This window comes from Haliotis asinina, chromosome 1 (genome assembly GCF_037392515.1).
Source record: "Haliotis asinina isolate JCU_RB_2024 chromosome 1, JCU_Hal_asi_v2, whole genome shotgun sequence".
NCBI lineage: Eukaryota > Metazoa > Mollusca > Gastropoda > Lepetellida > Haliotidae > Haliotis > Haliotis asinina.
Genome location: NC_090280.1, coordinates 16,401,163 through 16,422,890, shown reverse-complemented (window position 1 = coordinate 16,422,890; position 21,728 = coordinate 16,401,163). Strand labels below are relative to the sequence as shown.

Sequence of the window (21,728 nt, the reverse complement as noted above, 5' to 3'; positions counted from 1 at the left end):
ATCTGGAAGTAAACAAAAATCTCAAATGCGGCTATTCCGGGAAAAGGGTCATGTCTAATACATAGTGAAAACACCCTTCGGGTTTATATCATTATTTGTCAAAAAGCAAAACTTAAAATGTTAAAAGACCAGAACTGAAAACTGTTATGTTTCCATGCTTTCTTTCAGATGAACATTATCAGAAACATAACCAGGCCTTTGACAATATTACTCTTATTGATGCTTGCTCACTGGGAGACCTGCATCGAGTTAAACACATATTGTGTCAAGATTCATCAAACATTAATTCAAGAGATCAGTCTGGTAGGACACCGGCAATGATAGCAGCAAGAACAGGACACATGGCGGTACTGAAATTACTTGTTGAGACAGGTGCAAATTTGTCCGTATTGGATAATGCGGATAACAACATCTTACACATTGCCTGTATGGAGGGAAACTTGGAGATAGTGAAGTACTTAATTCCCCGGAAAATCATTGACATTGACAGTAGGGGAGGTCGCGGCACAACACCGTTGATGTTAGCAGCACGGTTCGGGAAGATGGAAATGTTTAATTTTCTTTTGAAAACAGGAGCCAATATATCAAAGAAGGATGACGATGGTGAAAATACCCTCCATAAATCCTGTAAAGGAGGAAATGTAGATATAGTGAAAGATGTCATCACTCACAGAGTACTGTACGTAAACAGTACAGATAACAATGGCATTACACCATTGATGTTGGCAGCAGGGTATGGGAGCAAAGTTGTCTTTCAATTACTGATAGACAGGGCAGCTGATACATCAGCAAAAGATGATACAGACAAAACTATTCTTCACTGGGCCTGTGAAGGAGGAAATGTGGAGATAGTGAAAGATCTACTGACACAATACACTGTTGACATTAACAGCAACGATAGAAAGGGAATGACACCAATGTTGTTAGCAGCATATCGTGGGAAGAGTGATGTACTTGGATTATTGATAAAAAAAGGTGCTAATGCATTAGCAGTGGATCATCGAAAAAGAAATATTCTCCATCTTTCCTGCACTGGAGGACACGTTGATACAGTCAGGTATGTCCTAAATCAAACCAGTGTGGATATAAATAGTAAAGATCATATAGAGACGACACCAGTGCTACTTGCAGCATATCATGGGGAAATAAAAGTATTTGATATTCTTGTGAAAAACGGAGCAGATCTTACAGCAGTTGACGAATGCGGTGACAACATCCTTCATTGTGCCTGTCGAGGAGGAAGTGTGGAGATAACGAATCGCATCCTGATGCAAAACATTGTGGATATTAATAGTAAAGGAGATGAAGGGATGACACCGGTGTTGATGGCAGCCTCCGAAGGGGAAAGAGAAGTATTTGATTTCCTTGTTACTCAAGGAGCTGATTTGTTGGTAACAGACGAGGATGGGCAAACCATCCTTCATCACGCCTGCTATGGAGGAAATATGGAGATAGTGAATTATATCCTGATACAAAACATAGTGGATATAAATAGTAAAGATGATAATGGGGTGACAGCGGTGTTGGTTGCAGCATCCCTGGGGAATAGAGAAGTATTTGATTTTCTTGTTAGGCAAGGAGCTGATATATTGGTAGCAGACGATGATGGGCAAAACATCCTTCATTTGGCCTGTCAAAAAGGAAATGTAGAGATGGTGAAATATATCCTGACAAAAAAACGTCTCGGCATAAATACTAAAGGGTCTAGGGGAATGCCACCAGTTTTACAGTCAGTATATTATGGAAAAAAAGAAGTATTTGATGTTCTTGTTAAACAAGGAGCTGATCTGTCAGTAGTTGACAAGAATGGTGACAGTATCCTTCATTTGGCTTGTCGAAGAGGAAATGTAGAGATGGTAAATGATATCCTGACACAGAAGTTTGTAAACATAAATACTAAAGGGTATATGGGGATGCCACCAGTGCTGCTGGCCGTGTGTTTTTTTAACAGAGAGGTATTTGACTTGCTTGTAAAAAAAGGAGCCGATCTGTCAGTAGTAGACAAGCACGGCGACAACATCTTGCATCTGTTTTGTCGATATGGAAATATGAAGATGGTGAATTACATTTTGACACACACCACTTTGAACATTAACAGCACAAATAATAAGAAAATGACTCCTTTGTTGATGGCAGCATATCATGGGAAAAAAGATGTACTGGGATTATTACTAGAGACAGGTGCTGATACCTCAGCAGTTGATCATAAAAATAACAATGTGCTCCATCTTTCCTGCACTGGGGGACATGTGGATACAGTGAAGTTTATCCTGAACCTAAATATTGTGGACATAAATAGTAAAGATTTGAGTGGGGTGACACCAGTGATGCTTGCAGCATATTGGAGGAAAAGAGAAATATTCGATATTCTTGTTCAACAGGGTGCCGATCTGTCCATATCTGACCGGTATGGCGACAACATCCTCCACAAAGCCTGTATAGGAGGAGATAAGGAGATAGCGAAGCATGTCCTCAAACTTCACATTGTTGACATCAACAGTAGAGGATCTAAGGGGATGGCAGCGCTGCTTTATGCAGCAGAATATTCTGACGGTGATATGTTTGACTTACTACTGAGGAATGGGGCGGATCCTTCAGTAGTAAATAATGATGGAAACAACGCCCTTCATTTGGCCTGTGAAGAAGGAGCTAACGACATTGTGGAATCTGTGCTCTCACAGAGTATAGTAAATATAACTGCCAAGAACAACAAGGGACTGAATGCAGCCGAGATAGCAAGAGGAAATGGTCATTTGTCAACAGCAAAGTTACTGTCATAAGTCTTCTAATCAGTGCGTTCTTTAGTGAGAACATAATATTGTACCTGCATCATAGCAGCCAAATCGTGCATATGAAAACCATATACAAATCCCTTGTTGTAACGGTTATAAATTAGTATATTACAAGCTGTGTCAAACAAATTCCTTTGGGTTATGTTTCAAATATATATTTAAGGAAGTATTTTTGCTTTTTGAACTTGTAGTGAGAGTGTGTTTTTTTTCAAGTTTAGTTACTTATTAATTAGCCTATAGTTAGTTATCACTGGATTAGATTTTGTTTAGACATACTTGTAGCTGCCTTTCCATTGCATGCATATTACTACCACGGCTGTTGTAAAGATGTGGTTATGAAGGAATGACGTCATCAATGAGGTCATCGAACACCTGTGTGACTTGAAAATGACCTTGGAAAAACCCTCGACTTTATGGCAGAAAAGTCACAAGACCTGCGTGACCTCATGGGTGTATTTTTAGATCGGGTGCCTAGCAACACCCCTGGCTTGGACTATATAAACCCTCTAAGCTTCAGATCAGGCATCACTTCGTCCCTGACTAGTCACACGACACAGAAGATGGAAGCCATTCACAAGGATATTCTGAGGGAGAACCGCTCTGGCCTCGTGCAAGCTATACAGCGTGTGGAAGAGGTGGTAGATAAACTCGTGCAGTCTGGAGTCCTGACCATCTTCATGAAAGCGGAGGTTATTGAGAAACCACAGACATCGTTTGACCGGGTTAGAGTTACTCAACATCCTGCCTAAACGGGGTCCTTAAGCTTACACCCTCTTCTGTCAAGCTCTGGAAGAATGCAGAGAGACACAAGCCATGAGCGTGCTGGGACTACAAAAAACTACAGGATCCCAGATGTCATTTACATCTTGGGGACAACGTCTACGTCACAACCAAGATGTGGGACGGAGAACTAGGAATTCACGTCAGGAAGTATGATGTTTACCCTAGTGGCAAGTCCTACCCTACCAAACGAGGTATTGTCCTGAGTTCAAAACACTGGTTAGAAATACCAGGTGCATTTATACAGATGACGGAAGGTGCCAGGGAAGGAAGGGTCCATGATTATGCTGATGTGGGTGCCAATATGTATGCTACTTTGAATCCAAATGGTGGTGTGGATCTACGACAGTGGCAGAAACACGAAGCACTGGGAAGATTGGTACCTATGGCTAAGGGTATCTTGTTGTCCCAACAACAATGGCAGAAGCTGAGAGATTGTTGCGACGTGATGACAGATTTTGTGCCCGAACTTAAGGACAGGGTCCCCTGTATGGCACAAGAGGATCATCAAAACCAGATGGGATACCTCCAGTGTTCCTTCTGTAATCCCAATGACTACGAAGGTTGGAGTAACTGACTATTCTTTTATGGATGGAAGTCACCCTTCAGCAACTTTCATCCAGCCATGTTTACTTTAGATGGTGTGACGTTTAATTGTGTGGAGCAATGTTACACGTATGCTAAAGCCATCTACTTTGGAGATTTGCATTTGCTACACGTATTCTCCAAGAGATTGTTCCAGCCCAACAAAAACGTTTGGGACGACGTGTGAAAAACTTTAGTCAGAAAGTGTGGGACACGGTTAGTCTTGGTGTTATGACCAAGGCATTGATGGCTAAATTTTCCCAGACCAATCACTTGAAGCGTGTATTGATTCAATCCTACCCTAAGCAGCTCCCTGAAGCAAGCCCTTTTGATATGAGATGGGCAATCGGAATGATCGTGGCTCATATTCACAAACCCTGCACATGGCCAGGGCAAAACTTGTTGGGAAAAACATTAATGTATGTTCGTGAAAAGTTGTTGTAAAATATTTGTCTCCATGTGAATAAAATTCTAGTATTGTATCTTTTTTGATTTTGTTTTAAATAGCATGATGCATGACAGGCATGTTCAGTCGTGTTTGAGATGGCACCATGGGAAGACTACTTGAATAGGATCTATTATGATCCAGAAAACCCTGGCAGTTATGGTGGACCCAAGAAATTGTACGAAGCTGTGAAAGCTGAGGGTCGATTTAAAATTGGTTTACATCGAATCAAGAAATGGTTGAAAGGTCAGGAGAACTATACCATGACTCATCAAGTCAGGAGAACGTTTCCAAGAAATGAGTATGTCGTGGAGGGTTTAGACAGTCACTGGCAATCCGATCTGATGGATATGGTCTCACTGGCAAAGTATAACAATGGTGTGAAATACCTCTTAATCATCATAGATCTATTTTCACGATATCTATTGGTGTATCCACTCAAGTCTACGAAGGGACAACACGTGGTGAAAGCCCTGACCAACTTATGGAAAACCAGCCCTCGAAAACCTAAACTTTTTCAATCTGACATGGGTTCAGAATTTAAGAATCGATGGGTAAAAACCTTTTTGAAAAAGCACAAGGTAACCCAACTGTTTACTCAGAATGAAACCAAATCTCCTTACGCTGAGAGAGTGATTAAAACCATTAAAATGAGACTGTATCGTTACATGTTAAAGCACTTCACCTACAGATATATGGATATCTTACCAGATGTAGTCAAGAGTTATAATCACACCAAACATAGAATGTTAGGACAGTCACCTGCAAGTGTGACTCGTAAAAATGAGGGTGAAGCGAGACTCTTTCAGTATTTAATTCAACCCAAAACATTAAAAGTCAGTAAAAAGACCAAGTTCACTTTCAAACTGGGGGATAAAATCAGGGTGAGTCATCTTAAGAGAACGTTTGACAGAGAATACCAGGAGAAATGGTCTGGGGAAATCTTTACAGTCATCAGGAGATATTGGTCACAAGACAATGACATGTACAAGTTGAATGATTGGGGTGGCGATCCCATCGAAGGCGCTTTTTACGCTGCAGAACTTCAACCTGTGACTGAAAACCCTGATCAGGAGTACAGAATTCAAGACATTGTCAAAAAGAGGACCAGAAATAAACAGAAGGAAGTCTTAGTGAAATGGCTTCATTGGCCAAAAAAGTACAATAGTTGGATCCCCGAGGTCAGTGTCAAGGATTATGCGAAGGTATAAATAGAGACGAAACCAGAAAGGGATTAATTTTTTGGAATGGAAGACACAGTAGAAGCACAACCTCCTCTCTCACGTAGCAGGTCTGGTGAAAGTTGGACTTTGTTAGGTCGAAAAGTAGCCAAAACAAAAACAGTGTTTTTCACTCAAATCATCATTATTTACATTGTTGTGATTACGTGCATTGTCAATTTGTCCTTGGACAAAGGAAACTCCAATCTGTGGACAGCTCTCCTCAGCAGTAGTTTAGGATATCTCCTCTGCCTAATCCAAAGATTAAATCTAAACATGGATAAGTATGTGACAGTACGGAGTACGGATATTAAGGACACCTGTTATCCCGACAATAAACCCTATCAGTTTCATGTCAACTTGAACAAACCCCTTCACCTGGACAACCAATGGCTCGTAGGACTGACTGACATCACACTGTGTAACTGGATGGCTAAAGAGAAATCAGAATGTCGGGATATCTACATCTGTTCATCCTTGTGTGACACTTCCCACGTGGGTGACTCGGAGCTACCTGTGTTGAGACATGTTTGTCTGATGGGAAATAAAAGAGAACGGACGTTCGTTTTTCCTCAGTGTTATTACATACCTGTCAAATTGAAAGATGTACAGAACGTAGACATCTATATAAAGGACAGGAACGGTGATTTAGCTTCATTTATCACTGAACCCGTGACAGTGACACTTCATCTGAAACCACTGTGTGAGAAACAATGAACAGGAGATATTGGAGACCTTATCTGGATGACCCTAAGAAATGGACCAAATATTACTATTTACAGGCCAAGGGTTATCCCAATCCCTTCACCAACGTGGATGATTATGTCATATATTACGAGAAACAAGGGGTGAAAATGGACCTACCCTCATCCACAGACACGTTTGCACTGACGTCTCCCACCCAACAAGTGGTTCAACAGGCTAAGGCACATTTGGAGAAAAAACCTAAACTTGGTAAAAGGATCACAAGGAAAACAAACAAGAAGAAGAAGAAGAAAAACACAAATACTAAACGGACAAGGAAAGGAAAATACAATAACAAGTCCACATAACCTGGACACCCAGACGAAAAGAAGAAGAAATTAACCTCATCATCTATATAATGGTACTGTAACACCAAGTCTGTCAATCTAGCAGAAGCTGTCAAACAGTGCACACGCTTTCAAACCAGGCTCCCATTTTCTGCGATCATTATGTCGTGCAATGACCCATCAACCCCTTTCAAATCCAGCTTTATCAGTGAGCTGGACATGTTTACCCAACCCTCCTTCACGACTTGCATAGATAAAATGTACTTTAAAATGGAAATGAGACCGACTTCTCAAATCACCACAGATACCAGCCCTGTTGAATTCAACGTTAGTGGTCAGAATATGGATTATACCGACTTGAAACGAACCGCCCTACATGTCACTGCTAAAATTATGCACGCAGATGGTTCACCTCTGGTAGACAATGAACAGGTTGCACCAGCAAATCTATGGCTACAATGTTTGTGGTCTCAAGTAGACATCACCCTAAATGGAAAACTGGTGACCTCAGCCACCCATCTGTACCCCTACAAAAGCTATTTGTAACTCCTGCTGAGAACAGGGACGGCAGGAGAAGAAGCGTGCGGTACCAGCCTTCATCGGCAATCGTGGCCTTCTTATCAGAGGTGATCATACAGGGCTCAGCAGGTCCGTGGACATGTGTGGACCTCTGTACGAAGATGTCATGGAATGGGACAAGTTCCTGATCAATGGAGTGGATATGCAAATTAAACTCTACACTAGTAAACCCGAGTTTAATATCATGAGTAATGTGGCCAAAAAGAAATTCAAAATTATACTGGAAGATGTCTATCTCCGACTGTGTAAGATACGACCCACAGCTTCCATTATCACAGGACATGCTAACATCTTGGCCACCGAGAATGCAGTGTACATCAAAACGGATCTTCGGGTAGCCTCCATCCCTCAAGGACAACTCGCTTTCACTTTGGACCAAATCTTTCAGAACTGCTGTCCAAACAAAGTGATCAAGTAGTACTACTAAGGCACTGAATGGGGATCATGAACAGAACCCCTTCAACTTTCAACTCTTTGACATAGCCACCCTGGGACTGTACGTCAATGGAGAATCTCTCCCAGCCCAACCGCTACAAATCACAGATGGGCACACCATACCAGGTTTCCAAGGTCTGTTTGACCCCAAACACCCTTCTTCAGCTCCCAACATCAAAATGTTCAGTAAGGGGTACGCCCTGTTCCAGTTCACCCTGGAACCCTACTATGGAAGAGAATGTTTGGATCAGATCAAACGTAGGAACATACGTCTACAACTTCAGTTCAGTAAAGCCCTGCCGGAAACAGTGAGCTGTCTCGTGTATGCAGAAGAACCCCAGCTGGTGAAAGTGGATCGGGCCCGCAACATTCTGATAGAATCATCATCGTAAAGATTCCTCCATCACTAAACATGTCCATCACACTCTGTTTCCAATTCTGGGATTTTCATGTAACCTGATACCTGTCCAGTCATTAGTATAGTGATATTGTAGTAACAAATAAGCACACCAAAACAAAAATTCCGCTAGCCCACACAAGTCCCCTATCGGAGAAGGACGGTTGGGAGGTATCGCATTGTGTTCTGTTGTTATCAAACAAACCAACAAGATATATAATTTCAATTGTTTAATAGCTCCGTTCACATCAGTAGTACTATAGGTTAGGAGCAAACCATAGTCTACTTTACTATCTCAAGTTACAATGTAATCCATTTAAAGGACTTCTTCCTTTTCCTCTGTTGGTGGGGTATTCCAGGAGGTAGAGAGGTCATTTCCGGGGTTTGGGAATTCATTTCCACTTCCAGCCGTTGTCTGTTACCTACAAGTCCTTGAGGCACATGTATCCCTTTTAACGCCTGGTAACATTCAGTCATTCCCTTGGGGTGAAAACGTTTATACAGATACTGACAGTCCGTGAGTAAGTCTGCAATATGACTGCCTGGAATCACTCGACCCTTGTACATCAGCACACTTTTCTCATCCCACGATAGTCTCTCTTCAGGGTCACTCTGAATATGTCTCAATAAAGCAGCACCTCTCTGTCTGTAAGGTTTAGGGAGCACACTCAAAATCAAACTGGTATCCATGGGTTCTGACTCATCACCGGTGTTAGAATGACTCACATTTGAGGACACATCCATTGTTAAATCACCACTTATTGTCCCACCACCACCATTCACATCATGTTTCAAGAGGCGTTTATATCTATCCATGGGAACAAGTACTTGTTTCTGAATATGCTCCATTACAATGTCTTCAATGAAGGTCCAACAACCTTCAACACTAAACTAATGACAGACACACTTTTTGGCAGTAATTGTTTTTTCCGTGCATGAGACACGGATTTATTACCGAGAAAACGGAGCACGTTTCTGTGTTTTCTCAGAGCAGTCAAATTATCCTTGGAGAGAGGAACATTTGAATGTAACAGATTATAAATGATCTCCACCACGGCTTTTAATTGTTCACCAGTCACACTTTGCAAAACCAACTTTTTTGCACAGTGGATGTGGTCTCTTGCAAAACAACGTAAAAAATATCCTTCTGCCTGAGTGTCTTAGACATAATGGTGTTTCAGTTCATCTGCACCGCTATTTATAGGCACAACACTCACAGGTGACTCACTGAATGAACATCACAAACAAAGTCACTGCTATTTATAGTCTCGACACATATACAATGGGGTCTTCGCCTGGAAAAATTCTGGTTCTGAGTCTCGGCTTGTCTTCTGCACGTGGAGACATGTCCAGCACCACATAGCCATAGGGTTGTTTCATAGCATCAATGTATGCCTCCACCAGAATCCCAGCACGTCCAGGAAATAACTGTTGTCCAAGAGTCATCATCTGTAAAATATCCCGCACATTCTTGAACAAGACCAGGTACCACGTGTTCAGGGCTATGGTCCCTGCTGATTTGCCTTGACCATACAAATTCTGAGTAATAAAGATAACACTCAGACGTCGATGATGACAACCTTGTGTAAATAACAGCTCCATGTTATTAGAGCTCAACACTTGATGTAAGAGATCATCCAGGATAATGAGTCCATGTTGTCCATCAGAGGAAAATTGCGCCTGTGGGCCCAGAGACACAAATACTGAAGCAGGGTTCAAAGGGTGTTAAACTTTGTGTTTCCCACCAAGGTTTAGTCGGATCGATCACCGTTTCTGGACTCCACGTGAAAGCCGATTTGGGTGTGGAGGGTTGAACTTCAGTCATGCCTTCTGCCTTCTTTAATCAGTGCCTCTTATTCTCAGAATCTAATTTGTGAACTTGGGATAGATGATTTGATAACCTCAATAATTTGGAAGCTGAACAACCTGGTGTGGGACAGTCTTTTCTTATCCTACCCATCTTATGGAATGAATTCGATTGATCAAACTACTTCTATTTATAGTGACCCTGACAAAAAGGCAATTACTACATACATGTGGCCCTGACTACATAAATGTGGCCCGGACTACATAAATGTGGCCCTGGCAAAAAGGCATGACTACATACATGTGGCCCTGACAAAAGGACCTGACTACATAAATGTGGCCCTGACAAAAAGGCCCTGACTACATAAATGTGGCCCTGACTACATAAATGTGGCCCTGACAAAAAGGACCTCGTGGCCCTAGCTCAGTAGAAAATGTCACTCAAAAACCATAGGGCAAAGTATCTAAATTAGACTGAATGACACGTTTCGTGTACACCATTCTATACGTTTTGTATATTTTGGCTGCATATTTATCTCTGGTGATTTTGGAGGAGTTGGTCACTTCTATGACTTTCTCCTTTTTTTCACCTTCTTCGGAACCCAACATGTCTTTCTTGTGAGAAAGTACCAAGTCCTTGACACAGTCAAAATGGATCAATTTGGAATTGGTGTAATTCAACGTGAATTTTCTGACTTTACATGTTTCCTTACCAGATTTAGTTTTGTAAGCATAGTTCTTTGGCCCACAGGAGCAAAACATGGCAATCAGTGAGTTCCCCCAGATAATCCCACAAGGGTGGATTGTCATCACCAGGCCTAGAGACAAAGATGATAGAGTCTGTGTCATAATACAAGACACGCTCTTGCAGCATGTCCAACACACTGTACAGTTTCAGACGGGCCCAACAGGTCGTGAAACTGGCAATGAAAATGTTGGTAGTGTCACTCTCTGGGATAAATTCAGTGTCATGAGTCCATTGAAATTGTGCTACGTTGTGATTGAGAATAAGAAAATCGTGTAGGGTCTTTTTAGGATCTGTCAAGAACTGATAATATTCCTCCAGTTTGGAGGCAAAGAAAAATTTTGTCTGTTTCATCTTGGGTCTCTGGGCATATTTCCCCCAGAATGAATTTAGCATCAATTTCGAAAGTGCTCTCAAACCAGGATTTTTTGAAAGTTTGTCACTGTCCAGCTGAATACCTTCATTCGTCAAATAATTGTCCACATATTGTTGTTTGTCTGCCTCTGTCTGACACCATGCTGGCCATCCACTTGCTTGTTGCTTTATCTTTAAGAAGGTGTTGATGTAACTGGCAAACAGGCCACCTGATTGGGTGGTTTTGTGATACTGGGTGGTTTCTGCCCAGTGATACACCTTGTAGACTTTCAGAATTTTGTACCCCTTTTCAAGAGCGATTTGCAACTCGGGTGTGCACCAAGTGCCAATAAAGCTCCGTTCTTCGTCCGTGTGTCGACACGGTGTTTGTTGCTCTGAATCTGCACACGTTCTACACAAGGCAAATTTGAGTTTCCCTTGAGACTTTAAGGGTAAAACGGGATGATAGAGTCCACGAGGTGGTAGGACCTTGACTTTGGCAATGCCAAAGCATTGGTCTAGAGACTTGAAGTTGGTGGTGATGATTTGAGGATGCCCCACGGGATACCGGCCATATTTGTTGACCCTAGGGTACAAGGAGGTGAAATCATAATACAAAATGTCCTCACCATCCCCTGCCTCGTGAAACAATTTGGATTTGGAGGCATTGGTTCGTCCACCGAAAAAAGAATCTCTGGGATCTAATCGTTGTTGAAGATCTAAGATGGCTACATAGTTTTTCAGTTCAGGATTGGTTTTGAGTTGTTGTCTGAACTCATGTTCCCACAGGGTGACTAAATTGTACCCCTTCTCTTTGATGGCTGTATTTCTCTTCATGGTTAATGCATACAGCTCACTGAGGGACTGCTTGGTGTGAGGCAGCACTGTTTTGTCCCTGTCATGAGGATAGCATGTGGGACAACCATGATAGAGACAACATCACATTGGTAGACGGTGTTACTGTCACGACAGTACCCATCCACCTTATTCTTGGTGCCTGGGATCAGATATTCCCCTTTAAGGCATGTTGAATGTGCACGTGCTGGGAGTGGATCAACCATTCCAACCATTGTATGGAGATCAGGCTGTATTGATCCCGGGTGTATCCATCTCCAGGGACCTTGGCAATGGGACTGGGAAGGGTTTCTTTTTTAACGAATGACAGCCCCTGCCTCTTGTACCGCTTGAAGGGTTAGCCAGCACCCGGGTTTGACCTCAACCCATTCTTGATGGTCACGCAGTTTGATGGGCAACCATGACGTCACAACGCCTTGCCAAAGGAGTTTGACATGGGTATATTCTGTCAAGAACTTGTGCTTGAATACACCATGACACACACTGGCAATCGTAACATAGTCTGTAGGGTCAATGCCAGGTTCTTTCTTGGGAATGATTTGCTGAGTATGGGGGTCTGTGACGTAACAGGTCTTCTCTGTGACAGACAATAACTGTCGAAATGTCATGAGAGCCTCTCTCAAGATTTGAACATCAGACCGACAATAATCTTCCATTTCCTGAGCAAAGTCAAAGAGGTTGTCTTTTCGTTCCGCATGCCATCGCAGGAAGTCACTCCTGCCTTGTGTAGACATGCTGTTCACCCCATAGAATGAAGCCTCAAGATAAGGCCCTACATACTGCTGGTTGGCTTGAGTATTGAAGTAATGTGGAAAATATCCCTTTTTTAACTCTTTCAGATGAAATATCTTGGGAAGATTGGCCTGTTTGGTGTTAAAGAACGATAAACTGTCCAACAGTCGCATGTTCAAACCACGAGGGATATGCATATGCATCAGCTTGGACCCATTGTATACCATGGAATCGGGCAGAATGCCATTTTGAACTAGATAGTCCAGGACAAAATAACTGTCATAACCTTTAAAATTGTGGTCAAAGACCGAAAAGTTTTTATGAGCTTTTGTGAAAAGCCATTGACAGAATAACTGAGCTGTGTAGGGACCTGAGAACTTGACTTCACGATGACCACACGTGTCTGAGCATGGAGGCGTCTTAAAACATTTCAGTGTCTTATGCCACTTGGAACAACGATCGCAACGTGATCCACAGCTCGTATATTTGGCATCTGGTGTGAAAGGGTCGTGTAGACACACTTCACAGACGGATTGGGCAATGGCAAAGTTGGGTTTATGTTCCTGACGCCTACACCACGGCTGATGACAGTTGGCACAGGGGGTATTGTGTACAAGGGGAAGGTTGATAACCTTCTGCACACGCAGATATGTCGTCTTGGGAACATTCAAAATCAAACATAATGAATTTCTTGACACTGTGTTTCTCATCCACCGGTGATGACCTATGCCTACCCGCTTACCACAAGGTTGACACATGTAAGTGTCACAGTCATGTTGACCATCCTTGTTTTGCCAAATGTTCAATACTTTAAAACATTCGGGGCACCTCCAGTAGGTTTCACACTCAGAAGGGAGATTTCTTAGGTGTTTTCTGGGTTTTAAAACAATCCTCAGATCGGCACTGCATGTGACAGTCAGGGCAGGTTTTTGCTGAGTCATTGGCCTTACACGATTTTCTTTTACAGACCCGGCAATAATTGTCACACTGATGTTTTTCTTTGTTGCTGAAGGGGTTGAGGCAATGGTCACAAAAGTAACTTTGTGTGAAAAAGCCAGAAATCGTAGGGATGGCATGAAAATGGTTGTCATGAACCAAGTAAACAAACAGTCGTTTCCTGTCATCCTGGACTCCTTTGGTGATGAATTTATTTCACAGGGATGCACTGGTGACTAATATTTGACAGCCTAACACTGCTTCCAGTTTAGGAATATCCGTCAAACTAGCCATTCTGTCCTTGGACACCCCTGCTTTATCACAAAGCATATTTGCAAAGAGGGTTTGCTGTATACTATTGGCATCTTTCATGTTTTTGTACAGTGTGGGTGGACATTTCTTATGGTCCAAAGCCAAGTGAGCCATTTGGGTACTCTTTCGACTGGGGGGCGATAAAAGTAAGTGACAACATTCACATTGATTGAAAGGATGGGCCTGGAGAAGATCATGCCATTCAGTGTTCGACACCATGTGAGTTTTAGCAAAACACACAGAGAGTGCACGAGCCAAACATAAGTAATCTGTGTTTGTGATTTCGACAAGGCTACGTTTGAGTTTGACACTCTCTGACACATTAGTGATGTTATATCCTCCTTTCGGCATATCAATCAATCCTATATCAACATGGAACGAATCATCTAAAGCCAGATGGTGGTGGCTTTTCAACACATTTTCTACGTAAGTCAAGATAACATCGGCATTCAGATCCTCTAATGGTCGCAGTGGGACCACGATAGGATTTTCCAAACTTTGATGGTGCAACACCACCCGGCCCAGATCACCACCTCCTAACTCTCCCCTGGCTTCTCCTAAAACCTCCTCAAACATATCATGTAATCGGCCATGAAAATTTTCACCTGTCCATTGATCGTTGAATTTGACCTTGAATATTTTTTCAATGGCCGCGTGTTTCGCAAATGTGCGCTGTTTTTTAAGCTGAAATTCATAGGGACGACTCTCGTCGTCCCCTTGCCCCAATTGATCAAACGTGCTTTCATTCAAATCAAAATCTAAATAGTCCTCATAATTGAGGTTTAAGTCTTGTTCAAAAAGTCGGGGTTGGCCCGTCGGTACATGCTGGCTGAAGTTATCACTGACAAAACACTCTCTCTCAGAGCTAGAGTATGTACGGCGTTACACTCACTCACTTACAGTATGTTTTCAAATACACAAATACAATGATTCAATCCTATGAACATGAGGCGTTACACTCATTTTCAAATACAAGATTATCTGTAGCACTAATAACTCTAGTAACATACACAAGGCGAGACCTACACAGAATTCATGTCAACTCTGAGCTCGTTAACAGAGAGAGAAATTCCTCCCGTTTCTGTCACTCAGCGCGAATATGGGTCACTAGCGTTGCTGGGAGCCGAGTTGACTGTGGGCCGTGATTATACAGGCTGGTGGAGTGAGTGAGTGAGTTAATATTTAACGTCACATCGGCAGTATTGCAGCCATATTGTGACGAGAGCATTCTTAAAAATGGAATCTATCCATATGGTAATAACCTGTCGACGAAGGACAGTAAAACAACTAGAATATCACAATGAGAAATAAAACTAGCGTGAAAAGTTAAAACTAATATCCCTATTCAGACAACACAATATAAAAACAGGCTATATAGATCACCAACAACTGAAAGTAGATCACCATACTAGAGGCCATGGGGACTAACAGTACTTCTGCTACCTGCATGGTCCCTAGCTGGATTTACACCATCCTCTCAGCTGCTGGTGACTGTATGCAAGATTAGCCACAAATTAAAATGACAGAAATACTACGACTAAAACAGGAAGATCAAATTTGACTTCAAATGTTTTGGGACTTACGTACCCTCTCAGGAGGACAATAATTTTACACTGTTTTAACCCCCCTCGAGGATACAGCCACTAACATACAGCCACATAAGTTCCTAATTCGAAATTCCAAGCATAAAATATTTATATATTTACAATTCATATAGCAAATCTAATTCTTTTAAAAATGCAATAATTAAATGAGAACTAACATTATTAAGAAGATCCTTCAAAGTTTTTGAATTAAAATATTTATCCCTTGTGATGGAAAATTCAACACAGTCAAGCAGGACATGCTTGACTGTGATTCTTTCATCACAAGGAACACAAAACGGAGGATCTTCACCTTTTAATAGATAATCGTGAGTATACGAGGCTCTCGTATGGCCAATGCGACATCGTCGCATAATGACCTTCTCAAATCTGGACTGACAACCCAAGTAAGTATAACCGATATAAGGTTTTATCTCATGTAATTTATTTATACCTACCTGGGTGTCCCACTTCTTCTGCATCAGATCACGGATATAAGATCTTATTGTAGCTTTATAATCAGAGTATGGAATAAGAAGTGGTGTCACAGATTTGTTGAGTGCCGCCTTAGCAGGAAGATCGGCCATTGTGTTACCAGAAATGCCTACGTGACTGGGTAACCAACAAAGGACGATGTCGCACTGGCCAGTAGCAAGATTATTGTACAATTCAATAATTTCTATTAAAAGTGGATGTATCCAAGAAATGTTTTTAATAGCCTGAAGGCAAGAAAGAGAGTCTGAATAGATTATATATTGTTTACGTTTAGGGTGTCTTTGAATATATTTAAGAGCCGTTAGTATGGCGTTTGCTTCAGCTGTGAAAATAGAACTGTTGTCTGGCATTCTAAAAGATATTGTTCGGGATCCAGTGACAGTGGCACAAGCTACTGCGCCACCATCCTTGGACCCATCTGTAAATAAGGGTTTGTGATTGCTATATTTAGTTTTTAATTGGTTATATTTTTGTTTATACTGTAATTCATTAGTTTCTGATTTTTTAAATGAAGTTAATGTTAGGTCGACTTGAGGCCTAACCAACTGCCAGGGAGGAGAAGAAAGAAGACGAGAGGGAGCTATGTTTTTCAGCTCAATGCCGGCAGAAGAAAGAAAGGGTTTAATTCTGTGTCCTAGAGGTGGAACCAGAGAAGACTTCTTGTCATACAAATCCCCATAAAGTGGATTGAACACACAGGTATATGCAGGGTTAGATTCATTAGAGTATAATTTAGTAATGTATTGTAAGGATAATTTTATACGACGTTGTGTAAGAGATGGTTCATCAGCCTCAACGTAGAGACTGTCAATAGGTGAAGTGCTGAAGGACCCAAGACAAAGTCTTAGACCTAGGTGATGAGCAGAATCTAATAGTTGCTTTTGCAGGCTCCACCATATACAATGGAACCATAATCAAGTTTGGATCGCACCAATGATCTGTATAAATGAAGGAGGGTAGTTTGATCCCCTCCCCACTTAGAATTGGAAACAACCTTCAGCAAATCTAGTGCCTTCAGGCATTTAACTTTAAGAGATTTAATGTGTGGTAAGAAGGTTAAATGAGAATCGAAAATTACACCCAAGAATGTAGCCTCCTTTACAACTTTGATTGGAGTGCCATTTAAAGATAGTTCTGGGTCTTTATGCGGTTTATATTTTCTACAAAAGTGTATACAATTAGTTTTTGTTTGAGAAAATTTAAAGCCGTTTTCAAGGCACCATTTATTTATTTTATTTAAACACAACTGTAATTGCCGTTCAATGGTGCGCATATTTTTACCACGACAAGAAATATTAAAATCATCCACAAAAAGTGATCCATCGATTGAATCAGTTAAAACCTTTGAGAGATTGTTGATCTTAATACTGAACAGAGTGACCGACAAAATACTGCCTTGCGGGACACCCTGATCCTGAGTATAATGGTCAGACAGGGTAGAACCCACTCTGACTTGAAATTGCCTGTCATTTAAAAAGTTGGATATAAATTGAGGCAGGCGGCCTCGTAATCCAAAGTCATGTAAATCTTTTAAAATCCCATGTTTCCATGTCGTGTCGTATGCTTTTTCTAGATCGAAAAAGATTGACACAGCGTGTTGTTTATTAATTATGGCATTCTTAACAAAAGATTCTAAACGCACTAAATGATCGATGGTACTTCTATTTTTACGGAAACCACATTGTATATCTGTTATGAGGTTATTAGTCTCCAAGTACCAAACTAGTCGATTATTTATCATGCGTTCCATGGTTTTGCAAACGCAGCTCGTTAGTGAAATCGGTCTATAATTCGATGGATCAGTATGATCACGTCCAGGTTTAGGGATGGGCACAATTATGGCATCTCGCCACGAGGGAGGAAATTTTGCGGTTGTCCAAATGTCATCAAATATATGTAAAAGTGCCTCTAAACAGGGTTCTGGCAAGTGCTTCAGAAGTTGATAATGAATACCATCAGCTACGGAAGCAGTATCGTGAGCTTGGTCAAGGGCAGTATGAAGTTCATGTATTGAAAAGGTTTCATTGTAGTCTTCCCCATTCTCTGAAGTAAAATTAATATATTGCTTTTCCTGCTGTTTTTGATATTTTTGGAATTCAGGTACATAATTTGACGAGGAAGAATGTTTCGCCAAAGTCTCACCAAGTTTATTCGCAATATCTGATTTATTAGTCAATAACTGATTCCCATCTTTAAGATGGTGAATACTAGGTTTAGAGCCCTTACCTTTTATTTTCTGGACCATGTTCCATACCTTTGAAATTGGCGTACGTGAATTTATTTTTGAAACGTAATTTTGCCATGACTGGCGTTTATTTTGTTTAAAAGTACGCCTTGCTTTAGCATTTAAAATTTTAAATTTGTTTAAATTATGGACCATAGGATGGCGACGGAAATACTGTTCAGCTTTCTTCCGGGCCTTCCTAGCTTGTTTGCAGTCAGCAGTAAACCATGGTTTACGTATGTGTGGATTTGAAGAGGACTTCGGGATACATTCATCAGCTATTTGAAGAAGTTCTTTAGAGAAGATTTTTATGGGATCAGAAACATCAACAAAAGCATCAGGTGTTAGTTTTGCAGAGCAGCAAATTTCATACAAATCCCAGTCAGCTTTAGCAAAATTCCATCGTGATGATGGAGGGACATCAGAAGGTGTCACAGATTTTAGAATGGTAGGAAAATGATCACTTCCACAGAGGTCATCGTGGACTGACCATTCGAATTCTGTAAGCAAATTAGAATCAACTAGTGATAAGTCAAGGCACGAATACTTGCCAGTGGCAGGATGTAAATACGTGTGAGAACCATCATTAAAAATGCACAAATCATTATTCAAGGAAAACTCTTCAAGTACTTTGCCCTTGGTATTTGTATCATGAGAACCCCAAATTGGGTTATGACCATTTAAATCACCCATGATAACACATGGCTTAGGGAGCTGGTCATATAGAGCCTGGAGTTCAGACTGTTGAAGTGAATAGGAGGGTGGTATATACAAAGAACAAAGAGTAAACACTATGTTTAATGTAACTCGGACTGCAACAGCTTGAAGGGGCGTAGCTAGAGGAACAGGACTGTGAATCACACCCTGTCGCACTAGTACTGACGATCCACCAGTAGCTTTAACTCCCGCGGGAGAATAGTGATGATATGGATTGTAAAGCCGTAAATCAAATTTATCTGTTGTCTTAAGGAAAGTTTCTTGTAAACAAATTACCGATGGTTTGTAATCTTGAATTAATAACTGCAGATCATTGAAATTATTCTGAAGTCCCCTACAATTCCACTGTATAATGTGACTTGCACTCATGGTGGGTTAATGGGTGAACGAGAACGTGAAGGAAGAACATTCCTTTTGGTTTGAAACGGAGTAGTAACCTCCATTTCCAGCAGTTCAAAAGAATTTTGAACCTCTACAGGTGGTTGCGAAGAAGGTGGCGCCTCCAAGTGTTGAAGCACCTTCGTCTTTTTTTTCTTGTGTTTTTTTTCTTTCCTTGTTTGACGAAGAACATTGTTCTCAGTGTCAGAAAGTTCTGGAGATTCTGGCTCTGTGATCTTCAATGGTGGGCTTTCGGTTTGAGAGGCCGAAGTATTTGTCATTTGACTTGATAGGATACTTTCACTTACAGATATTTGTTTATCATGAATCCATGAAATTTCAGTCTGGCACGATGTAGTCACTATAGTAACTTTTTTCATAGGGGCAGGAGAAGATGCTACAGCTGAAAAGGATAATGTACTTGGAACCGAAAACGGATCTGGCACCAACTTTTTGGCTTCAAAATAAGAAAGATTGTTTGTGCATTTAACTTTCATAATTTGTGACTGATAAACGAAGACGGGACAGGACCTGGACGAGGCCAAATGCTCACCATCACAGTTTGCACACTTTATTGCATTGTTGCAATCAGAATTGGCATGAGTACCACCGCAGCGAGAACATATCTGAGTGCGAGTACAAGTTCTGGCACCATGACCAAATGTTTGGCAATGGTAACACCGGAGAGGATTTGGAACATAAACATCAACTCCGATGTTGAAGTATCCGGCTTTTATTGATTTTGGTATAGTTGGCAGGGCAAACGTGAAAAGATAAGTATTGGTTTTTATCACAGTGTCATTTTGTTTCCTTGTAAATCGCTTAACAGCAATTACTCCTTGGTTTTTGAATTCGACCAGAAGCTCCTCCTCGCTCATGTCAGAAAGACATCGAGCACGATCTCGAATTATTCCACGGCAGGAGTTAAGTGTATTGTGTGCTGAGACAACAACCGGGACATTTACAAACTGCTTTAATCCAAGCAGATTGACGGACTGTTGTCTTCGTATACGTTCCACAAGAAGTGAGCCAGAGCGGGGTCGAGTGACGTTTTTAACTTCTCCACAGGCACCTTTGATGCCCAAGGATATGGCAAACGGATTCAACTTGATCGCATTACCATCGGAAGATGAAATGACAATAAATCTCGGCCAGTAATCATTAACTTCAGGTGTAAGTTCCTCATCAGATGATACACAATCAACATGACGGCGTTTGTTCTTCGACGAACCAGAGTATTGGTTGAGAGACATGGTGAGAGAATTATATTCGGCAAACTTGCTCCCCACCCGCCATCGAGTGTCAACAGAGGACGATGTTGCAGAGGAATCCAGTCTGCGTCATCAGGGCTACAAGTCTGCTATACTCCAGCAAATGTAACACGAATAGCTATATTTGTCTACCAAAGTGACTGTCCAGCTGGTTCTGCACATGACAGAAATTTGGAGACCTACAGAATTCGGAGGTTGACATTAACCAGATTGGCCCATGAGCCACCGCCTTCTGACGTAGGACTCTAGGCAAAAACTAGATATTTTTTACAAATGTGAAGCCCAAACACAAAAGAGTAGGATAGTGGACTCAAAACATGGTATGTCCAACACAGGGCTTGGCATGACCAGCCGATTGGTCGAACCGGGCCCATTCGACCACCCGTCTAGGTGAAGTCAGGGCCGAAGTGGTGTGTTGGGCAATGGAACGCAGTTAACAGCCCTAGTGCCCTCAACCACCAGGATCCCTTCCTCCACCGACACAGGGACGCAACCCACGGCTAACGGGTTGGTGGACCAAATATCCCCCCGGGTCCACTACGGGGGTGTCGGCGAGTTCTTGGCGTTACCCAGCACCCACCACGAGGAGGTGGCTCGCCACGGGTGCCAGGCTGGTGGAAATATGGACATCCCGATAAGTATGGTGAAACAAATGGGTTTTCAATACAGGGGCAAACAAGACTCCGCACTAAATAGAGCTAAGAAATGTTTGTGTCAATGGTATGGGAGTATTTCCTAGACACTTAACCACCATGGCACAGAATAACCTTCTTAACATAATCGTGCACATATGTCAGCGTGAAAATATACACCAAACAGACACACATATGCCACTGTTCATAAGTATGGCAAGTTCACTGACATGATCCCTGAACGTTTAATCACACGTTCACAGTGTACTAGGAAACAGGTCGGCGCGAAAATGACAGCTTGATAACTTGCTTGCTTAGTGTGAGTGTTCTGATGCAGTCTTAATTATTTCCAGATGTTGGAGCCCAGGTCGGCGAGTGTAGAGATGATGAAATGGGGTGACTTGTGAATGATTATATCATCATA

General features: G+C 41.7%; 2 protein-coding genes across 2 annotated transcripts; one reads left to right on the top strand and one right to left on the bottom strand.

Annotated features, from left to right (window-relative positions):
* Positions 1 to 317: 317 nt before the first annotated feature.
* Positions 318 to 2,780, top strand: LOC137297703 (ankyrin-3-like). The gene has a single exon (XM_067829667.1). The coding sequence runs from the start codon at positions 318 to 320 to the stop codon at positions 2,778 to 2,780; it is 2,463 nt and encodes an 820-aa protein (XP_067685768.1).
* Positions 2,781 to 9,524: 6,744 nt separating this feature from the next.
* On the bottom strand, positions 9,525 to 12,929 carry LOC137297625 (uncharacterized). Its single transcript, XM_067829544.1, has 3 exons — positions 12,445 to 12,929; positions 10,884 to 12,064; positions 9,525 to 9,967 (listed from the first exon to the last, which is right to left on the bottom strand). The coding sequence occupies exons 1-3, from the start codon at positions 12,927 to 12,929 to the stop codon at positions 9,525 to 9,527; spliced, it is 2,109 nt and encodes a 702-aa protein (XP_067685645.1).
* Between the last annotated feature and the right edge of the window lie 8,799 nt (positions 12,930 to 21,728).

Bases quoted from the DNA above. Each gene is read 5' to 3' on its own strand.
- LOC137297703 (XM_067829667.1), top strand. From the start codon at position 318: ATGATAGCAGCAAGAACAGGACACATGGCGGTACTGAAATTACTTGTT.
- LOC137297625 (XM_067829544.1), bottom strand. From the start codon at position 12,929: ATGCGACTGTTGGACAGTTTATCGTTCTTTAACACCAAACAGGCCAAT. The intron at 12,065-12,444 runs GCAAGGCGTTGT...TCCTCATGACAG, and splicing joins ACCCATGTCAAACTCCTTTG to GGACAAAACAGTGCTGCCTC. The intron at 9,968-10,883 runs GTGATGACAATC...ACCCTGCTTCAG, and splicing joins CATCTTTGTCTCTAGGCCTG to TATTTGTGTCTCTGGGCCCA.